The sequence below is a fragment of the Semicossyphus pulcher genome, unplaced genomic scaffold (genome assembly GCF_022749685.1).
Source record: "Semicossyphus pulcher isolate SPU_LCO1_2020_fin unplaced genomic scaffold, fSemPul1.0.p SCAF_13, whole genome shotgun sequence".
NCBI classification, from domain to species: Eukaryota; Metazoa; Chordata; class Actinopteri; order Labriformes; family Labridae; genus Semicossyphus; species Semicossyphus pulcher.
The window spans coordinates 31,662,561-31,672,291 of record NW_027211637.1 but is presented as its reverse complement, the minus strand read 5'-3'; the positions used below and the strand labels follow the sequence as shown (position 1 = coordinate 31,672,291).

The window sequence follows — 9,731 nt, the reverse complement described above, 5'->3', positions numbered from 1 at the left end:
TTTGGGGGGCGTGCACGTGCTTCAGAGGCATGTCTGTGCACGCTCCCTGCAGGCTGTCACGCCTGTGTTGCATACATGCATGTGTGTTTGTGTAGTGTGAGTGTGTGTGTTTGTGCCTGCAGCAGTTTTTCTTGCTTGAAGCTGTCTGTCAGCCTTATCAACACCTCGGCTCACTTCCTGGTTTTAAATACCGGAGTCTTCGGCGTGTATGCGCTCGTGCACGCCCACATACACATAGGCAGCGCGCGGAGGGAGGGAACAGCAGCTGAGAAGAGTTACGTCTGACTGTACACCTCTGTGAGCACACTTTAACCTCCTGGGCGACACACACTCACACACACACACACTCGGGGAGTTTCTCTGCTCTGATATGTCTGCAGTCTCGGCGAACGAGCTCCCGTTTCTTCTTCGTTTGGACTTCTTGAACTCCTCCGGACGTCTTCGGAGGGTTTCAAAGTTTGCTGCCTGCAGAACCCGGCAGTGACTGCGTGAGGGCTCACAGGGTGAACACAGCACTCTGCAGGTTGAATGTTGAGAGCGTTTTCTCCTCTTTGGACTCCAGCTGCTGAATGAGAGGAACAAACGGAACTTTATTATTGTTCGTGAAGTTTTCCCACGCGCACACAGAGCGGCGGGAGACGGGAGGAGACAGGTTGTGTCCGTCTCTACCTGTGGTTTTATTCTGACTGTCGGAGTCTGAACCAGCTGCAGGATGTCGGACTCTGCCTCCAGTTTCCTTCACATCGGGGATATCGTGTCCCTGTACGCGGAGGGATCAGTGAATGGCTTCATCAGCACCCTGGGGTGAGTGTGCAGTCTCTGTGTTCCCTCTAAAAAGGCATAAAAACGCCTCCATAAAACTCTAATCAAGTGCTACATTTACTTACCTGAGTACCTGTGCTTTGCTTCCAGTTCATGCTACTTTATACCGTCAGGGCTGTGTACTGGCACGGCGACATTCAAGGCGATATTTCGCTTTTTAAAAAAAAATCTAATTTTGGAAAAAAAAAGTCATCGTACAAGGAAGACGCCGGCATATATATGCTCAGAGTATCAGTAATAGTAGTTATATTTTATTGAATCACAGCAGTAGGACTGTGAGATGTTTATTACTGTCCCTGTAACATCCTACAACATGACACTGCTGTTAATGTAAAGTACACAATTAAAGCTCAACAATAGCTTCTAATAGAAAAACACTGAAGATGTAATAAAGTATAAACCTTCAATGCAGCGAGGTTGATGGGAGCACATTACACCTCGTCACAAGAGAAACAGGATCACAAACCATCATATTCAATCCTCAGGTGTGTCTGTGCAGACCTACCTAATACCTCCTCCACGGTATCTTAGAAGACAACATCCTACGTTTAACTCCACCTGAATCAACCGTCAGTTTAAGATTTAAAGTGTGCAGGCTGAAGTGTGTCGTTGTTATTCACAGTTTTGTTTCTGGTTTAATCTGAAGAAAGAAGAAGTGAGCCCGTGTTTAACAAAGAGTAAAGATGAATATGGATCCTGTGTAGGAACAAAGGGTCGGCCTTTTGAGCAGCCCGACCCTTATGTTGGAAAGACTGGACTCAAATAGATAACTGAACATACGGTGGTGATTCAAAGTGTGTTCACCTTCAGTTTAATATCTAATGTTTAGTGTTTGTACACAAAGTGATGTATGTGTGTACCTGCCAATCAAGCTGATTCTGATTCTTCAGCAGCTCTCACAGGACAGTGCTGCCCCGACACCATGCGTCAGTGTTCGCAGCATAATAATGTCCCGCGCAGTCATTTATCTGTGATACTGTGACGACCTGAGGCTGAGGATACGCCAGCACGTTTACACCGTTTGACTTAAAGGATGTGAGTGCTTCTTTGCCCGCTGCTTCGACTCATGTACTCCTCAGATACCCTGCAGAGGTTATGTGAGGATATTTATTCATGCAAAGTCTCTTCTAAGAATTTAAATCAGCAGCGTTATCCCTTAAAGGCGGGTTTATTAAAGGCAAATAACACAGGGATGTGAATATTAAGCCTGTTAGCTCAGTGTTCCTTAAATGGCTGAACGTTAATACTTCAACTTTTCACTTTCCTGACAGCCAAAGAGCCTCTGATAGATAAACAGATCAGATTAGTTTATCTGTTGTTTCAGCTCAGAGAGTCAGTGAGTAACGACACATGGCATCCTTAGATCAAACGGGACTCTAATAATTGACTGCCAGGACTAAAACAACCATTGCAGATGTTAAAAGTGAATTTACATGTAAAGTCGTTGAGAATCGTCATATTTTCATTACGAATAATAAGAGAAATAACTCAGCCTGGTGTCACAGCTGAGTGACAGACCAGACAGTCGACCCTGAGCAGGGGAAACATGACGCTGAAACAGGTGCAGCACTTTAGACAGGATGCTGTGGTTAATGAACATGCAACATCTGAGCATGCCCAAACGTAATGCAAGACCCCCCCCCGACTTCTGAGTCGCCCCCCAGCGTTGAAGCAGGAGGCTGGAGGAGCTTAAAAAGAGGACAGAGCCGGACGGTGTGCAGGCTGCGTCCTCTGAGGAGCACGATGCTCACCGCTGGTTACAGCAGAGTGATCGTTGGAAATGTTTCACTCTGGATTAAAGTGTTAAAACTCAAAGATATGTTGGGTGGGATTGTTAGAGGCGTACACGTGTTAGCGGTGCTCTGTGTGTTTATGGTCCCCTTATCTCACTCGGAGGTGTTCTGCATTCACTGTAATGTTTCTAACAGTGGCTCCTCTGGTTTATCTGCTGGGAGTTACATAAGCTTTAAAGGTGGTTAGTGTATGTTTAGGAGGGGTGTCGTATCAGACTTACCTTCGTCTTCATGCTGAGCTAACATTACAAACTGTGAGGGTCTGAGAGGTGGTCATTCCTCGTCCTCTTGATTTGAAGGAATTTCTGTCCATTGAAGGAAAAATCTGGAAATTTGGCCTTTTTGTTTCCTCCTATAAAAACACAGAACCTGCAGGGACGTTAAGATACGTGGACGAGTCCTTTACAGGAAGTTACTTTGTTACTACAGTCACAGTCATGACAGCACATCAAACACTGAACTGTAACACACTGAGGCACAAAGACAAACTGGAGGAGTCATGACGCGGCGAGTCAAAGTCACTGGGAAATCTGTGGAGAGCGCCAAAATATCTGTCAGCCCATCGATGATTGTGTTACATGAGTCATGACGACGATATATTATCAATATTTTGTCCCACACCTAGTTATAATAATGTTAAAAGAAAATACAACTCTGTCTATAGATAGCTAACGTTAGCTAGCTGAGAAGCTAATTCTCTTGTCTGGGCGAGTCTGCATCGTCCTCCGCTCCATCGTGCCTTCTCTTCAGATGCTCGCTCATCAGCGACGTGCTCAGTGATGATCACGCTCCACGTGACTCCTGCAGGCGATCCTTCTTTCTGCAGCGTCGAGGTTGAAGAACAAGATGGTGTCGCATCGGCCTCCGACATTTTGCTGTTTTGTTTACCTGTCGCTTCCCGGTCGCTGTTTTGCATGAGCAGCTCTCAGCAGAGAGAGTAAGGAGGAGAGATGTCTCACCCCTCAGCAACTCACCTCCAGAAAACGATGTTATGTCCTCGCACAGTGTGAAAAACACGTGATGACGTAAACAACTAATTATCAACAATTAAATTTGTTGGCAGCTAATTTTGTCATCGGTTTTCGCTGACAGTGTCGACTGATCGCTGCACTCCTTCCTGTAATGTGTGAAAGTCCTGCTGCCTGCTAAACGTAGGTGAAACTTTTTAGGTAAACTTGTAAATATCATTTTTGAAAATGAGGCTGCACGTTGAGAACGGTCAGGGGTCACGTGTTTGTGATGTATTCCATGTTTCTAAAGCATGCATTGACTCAGTGTTCACACTTCTTAAGTGTTCTAGAAGATTTCCGAGGTGTCAGAGAATGATATCGAGTGTCTGCGTGAAATGTTCAGTGACCTGCTTCAGTGAAAGGGTGAGAAAAACCCTTCAGACTGCCAGGAGCTGTTCAAAGCTTCATTTAGTGGTACAACTATTTTAGTTTCTATTTCTAACGCCGTCCTCTTCCTGCTTAGAATAATGTTTTAAACTTGTAGCTCATCTTTGCACCTCTCTTATTTTGAAGTTGTCTGTTTATTCCTATATTTCAGTCGTAAAGTGAACGACCTTTCTGTAATTTATCGGTTCATTTTTCTTGGTTTTATTTTGAGCCGTCGTCCTCGGCTGTCTTCGGCTCCCTGACTTGTTGCTGGTGTGTTTTGTATTTTGCAGATGAACATTTGTATCAAGGTTAAACATTCTGCAGAATGTGATGATTCTGCAACATTCTCCAGAGAGTTCATGAATTTCTCACGTACTGTCGACGCACGTACAACCTTTAACACACACACACACATACACACACACACACACACACACACACACACACACACACCAAATAGTGGCAGCCTTGTGTGATTGTATGGCCGGAAAAGGAAGTGGTACCAAGTATGTCCAGGAGAGATTTCCACTGTGCCAGTTTGTGTGTGTGTGTGTGTGTGTGTGTGTGTGTTTCCTGTGCTGTGGTCTTACACCCACTCTCCTGTGTCTGACTCTATCTTGACCTTTCCAGCGTCTCTGTAGCCTTTAGCTTCACGTGTTGACTTTCACTGCCTCCCATTGATCTAAATGGCAACATTAGAAACAATAGGCCAATATTTTTAGCTGCATTAGCGTCATATGCTAACCCCTGTGAGGAGGGATAGTTTGAAGTGACATTTGGTTAAGACATTTCTGTATCCAGAGCCATCAACAGGTTTGTAACTGATTCCTTTAGCTTTGGTGCTAGTTAGCCGATAGCATCGTTTCAAACACCTTTGTAACACCACTTCGTATTGTTGGGGGTTATTTTCTTGTAAAAGCTAAGAAAGTTTTTTAAACGTGCTTCATGATGTTCAAACTTCAAACGAGCTGGGCGAATGATAAAAACACTACTGAGCATGTGCAGTTGGCCACATAGCCTTTCATGACACCTGGAGGCTGGATGACCTGTTTGCCGCCATCTTGGATTCTGCTGAACAGTTTGTTTAGTACAGCTGTGGTTTCACAGAACACGCTACAGTTGAGATGCTACAGGTTATGTTTTATGTAGCTTCATGCTAATTTGCCCTCATTTGGGTTTTGGTCCGGACTTGCTTCTGTTTGTTGTATGTTTGTAGTCCGCGTAGTATTGACCAATCACGTATCAGCAGGCGTTGGTTACAGTCCGCGTGGAGAGCAGAACCGCAGAACATAATCCACCGTAATGACAACCCGGCTTCCACTGGCGTTCATCTGACTACAATTTAGCTTCTTTTTAATCTCTATAAACAGACATCTGCATGCTAACCGCTAACAATCTGTTCTTAGACGTCGTCTCAACTCCACTCTCGCTTCTCAAGTTTCTGTTGGACTGTAAACAATGCTGCGCACGGAACAGGAAGTCTTGGCAGGAAGGCCTTTATCGCTGACGCTGGCTACTCCGGAAGCCTTGAAAAGTTAGCCTTAGCTCCCACAGGCTAAATCGTCATCAGGCGATAGCAATCTAATAATGTTAGCATACTTAATATCAGTTTATTAACATACAAGCTGCTAACTTCACTGTGACATGCTAAATGTAGCTCCATGGTGTTTTAAATGATACAAATGTTGGTCAGCCAGTCCTTACACTTCGCTGCAGACTGAAATACAACGACTGTGATCACGCTCCCCTAAAAGTATTACCTCATGTGATCCTCTGTTTTAATGTAGCTGCATCATCAGGTCAAAATGTCCACATTTCCAGCACACAGGACGTCTCCAAAGCTTTGCAACATCAGGCTACATTTCAGTGTGCACAATATTTTTACTTTAAGGCCAAATTCCTGCAGAACTAATGCCATTCCACCTGCTTCAGCTGTTTATTTAGCATGCTAACATGCTAAACTATGTTAGCGACCTGCATGTTAACACTGTCTGACACACGGACAAGACAAATGTAAATAATCCTGGCCCTCTTTAGGCATCTGACCGTGTCCGTCCTCCGCCCGCTTAATCAAACAAACTGAACCGTTCCTGCAGCTCAGTGAAGAGCTCCGCTCACGTCATACACATCAGTCCTTTCTGATCACGAAGCTTCACGTTTGACCGGCTCTTTTTCTGGAGAAGGATGATCTCGTGCTTTAATTGAGTATCATGTCCTCTCGTCATCGCACTCCTCACCTTGGAGCCAGGTGTCCACATACTTTTGGCCATGTGGTGAACGTTTTAATTTGCCTTCCACTCTCAGTGAGTGTCGGCTGTTTGCTCAGAGAGTTTTATTACAAGTTTACTGCCGGTGACCGAATGAGAGATTTGAATAGGAAGTACCTGCCGAGTGAGAGAGGGAGGGTGGGCGAGAGACCTGATGTACATACAGAGAGAGAGAGATGAGTGGATGAACCTGCTGCTTTCCCTACAGTCAAATTGTGCTGCATAAACACAAACTGGATTGAACCAGGACGCAGCAGCTGCACTTTAACACAACACTGAGCAGAAACACAAACAAGCTCCTCGTCAAACCCCCCACACGTCTCCCTTCAGCTCTCGCCTCACCTGTTCACCTCACGTTCTTCATTTCACAGGAAGGTTCATCATTCATGATCTCTGATCTGCCTCCAAGCAGAATGAATGTCGATACGACGGTCGAATCGGTGCAGAGAGAGAAAAAGACTTTAAATGAAATCAAATGATTAATCGAGACTTTGACACATTCATTGCCGCTGAGTGAACCTGTGCTCGTTCAGATGCACGAATCCATATTCAAATGTGTTCTTAATAAGGAGCAGGGAGGTCGAACAAAACGCTAGAGAGGACCCGCAAACAGCTGCAAGATGGTACTTCAAATAGATGCTAATGGCTACCTTAAAAAAGGCGAATGGGTCCGTTAAAACAGAAGCTGAAGGGCACCTTGAAACATGCTAAATGACATTTAAAAAAGACGCTTTATGGCGCCTTAATAAGATAATAAGAGTTACCTTAAAACTGAGGCACATGTGCGTTAGTCACATCGCAGGACGTGCGATAGTGAAGCAAATGAACTGAAACAAGTCCAGCTGTTACTTTACTGTTTCTCCGTTTCCATCACTGATCTACAGGAAGCATCCGTCTGATTTCACATCAGCTCTTTGTGCGAGCACAGAGTGAACCGACCGCTGAGCTGCAGTCTGTGTGTCACCTGCATGAAAACATGCGCTGCAGCAGTCACAGAAAATGTCGACTCGATGATCGAGGCAAAGCCTCCTTTCATCGAGGCGGCTTGTGAGTGAGCGTATCCCTGTTTTCAGCGACACCTCAGCGCTGTGCTTGTTAACGCTGTGGCCTCGTAGACGGACCGTTCGCGGAGCAGACGTGCCGCAGACTGTTTACTTTTAGCGGATACACCTGCAGAGCACACACGCCGCGAGGTTGTGTGTGCTGACAGGAAGTAACGGACGGTGAGCTTTCGTTTCCGTCACGGGCTGATCCCGCTGATTAAACATACATGTGAACACTGTTAGAAATGGTACGTGGCATACTGTACAGTAACGACACTGCAGCTCACACGTCTGTTTGTATTATGTTAAACAGAAACGTGTCGCTCCTCCTGAACTCTACTCTTTCATGCAGGTGTCAGAGTCTCTGGAGCAAGAGTGTTAAAGAAGGTTTTTGTTTTCTTAGAAGAAAATAGACTTAAAATAATAAAATGTCTGATTGTTAATTGTTTATATAAATCAGAGTTTATCTGCTATGATTTCCTTTTATGTCGCAGAACAAAAAGTTCTCGCAAAGTCTGTTTTTTGTTGTGCAGCATTATTAAAAGGCAATTGAAGAAGACGCTTTATGGCAACTTATTAAGATGATGTAATCAACACCTGAACACGGACGCTTAAAGGAGTCTTAAAACAGATACTAAAGGTGCATCCTGCATCTATGAGCAACAAACAGGCCCAACAAAGAGTCAGTATGTACACGCTGGGATGACGGAGCGTTACCTGTGGAGTAACAAGTAAGTAGGAAACAACGAAACGATGTTTGACAGACTCAGACCTGCTGATTCACTGCTGAACAGATGTTACTCATCAGAGAGCTGAACATGTCTGTCACTGAGGCAACACACCTGAGTGTGTGTGTGTGTGTGTGTGTGGCAGCCCTGTGAATGGAGCAATCAGCAGACACACGTTTCCTAAAAAGGAACGCACACGCCTGTGACACACCTGGCAGGCAGACAAAGGACCTGATTGGCTCTTGTGGTTGTAGTGATGGCGGACTCCGTGGGTGGCAGGAAAGTCAGATGAAGGGGAAAGTGGGGAGAAAGAATGAAGGATTTAAAAGAAGGAAAGTGGTTCAGAAAAGGAGCACAGATGAAAGAGAAGGAGACATTCCGGACAAGAGAAAGAGGAGGGGACATTCGGCTGGAAGAACAGAAAGTAGATCGGAAATAGTAAAAAGAAGTTCTCAGCAAAGAAAAAGTGAAAAGGCAGGAATCAAGAAGAAAAGAGACAAACTGTTAGCTGAAAATCTTTTCAACACCACAAACACAAAAGGAAAAGTGTCAGGAATGGATGAAAAGGTTTCTCTGCTCTACTGTAGGCTAAAGATAGCATGCGGCTGCTAACCGCTACCTTACTAGCTTACTACCTGAAGTCGAAACATTGTATTATTTCCAAAGGTTAGCTTTAGCATTGCATTTGCTAACTAGATTAATTTGTAAGGTGTCTGGTGAGGTCAGAAGATCTTCAGGACTGGAACATCCACTGTTTGAGAGGTGCTCTGGATGATATCAGAGTTTAGGCTAAATCATGAATCCAATGTAAATGTGTGGCCTAGTCCGGGAAGTCTGTTTCAAAATCAAAAGGTTCGTGTTGAAACTTTTGTAGCTAACATTAGCGAGCTAGCTATGACAACCGCAGTCATTCTTTGTTTGAGAGCAGGCTGTGTCATGTGCTGAGACAGTAACTAAGGGTGGCGGGTTGGGTCAGCTGCTCATAACAAACATGCTAATTAAGTTTGGATAAGTGTTGTTCTCTTTGTGCTGATGAGATCTGCATTTACATACCGGGTGTGTTCAGTGTTTATTAAGTGAGGCTCAGTGATTTACATGATGGGCAATTAAGTCAATGACGTTTATACACACATGTAGGGCGGCGATGAGCTGTGTGTGTCAAGTCAAGTCAAATTTATTTATATAGCACATTTAAAAAAACGTAAGCTGACCAAAGTGCTTTACAGAACAGTGGCAGATAAAACAGTGCAAGAGATACACAGATTATGAATATAATACACCACAGTATACAATTTCACATGCATACACAACACCTATATACACCTATGCATACAAGATACTCATGAAGCATTTCAGAACTTCTTCATGCGCCTCAAGTATTTTCAAAGGCCAAGGAAAAGAGGTGGGCTTCGTGTGTGTGTGTGTGTGTGTGTGTTTGTGTGTGTGTGTGTGTGTGTGTGTGTGTTTGGTTTGACTGAGAGGACAGAGTACTGAAGAGACTGTTGTACAGATATTTTATAAACTTCTGGATAAGGACGGTATCCTAAGGTTGAACTATTTAAAGAAACATTTAATTACCAACGTGTTCCCGTGATAAACGAGGTCTGCTTTACAGATCCTGCAGGCGATCCTTTTCTTTGCAGCGTTGAGGCTGAAATGCTCCCAGACTCCCAGAAGTTTTAGGATTTGATGATGTTAC

The 9,731-nt window shown here is 44.4% G+C and overlaps 1 protein-coding gene across 4 annotated transcripts in view; it reads left to right on the top strand.

Moving 5' to 3' along the window:
- Nucleotides 1-330: 330 nt before the first annotated feature.
- The window catches only part of itpr3 (inositol 1,4,5-trisphosphate receptor, type 3), a 105,432-nt gene continuing 96,031 nt past the window's right edge, over nucleotides 331-9,731 (top strand). For all 4 annotated transcript variants that reach the window (XM_069660867.1, XM_069660865.1, XM_069660866.1 and 1 more), the window contains exon 1: nucleotides 331-804. In XM_069660867.1, the coding sequence (XP_069516968.1) occupies nucleotides 713-804 (92 nt within the window). In that variant the 5' untranslated portion in view covers nucleotides 331-712. The remainder of the gene's footprint in view (nucleotides 805-9,731) is intronic.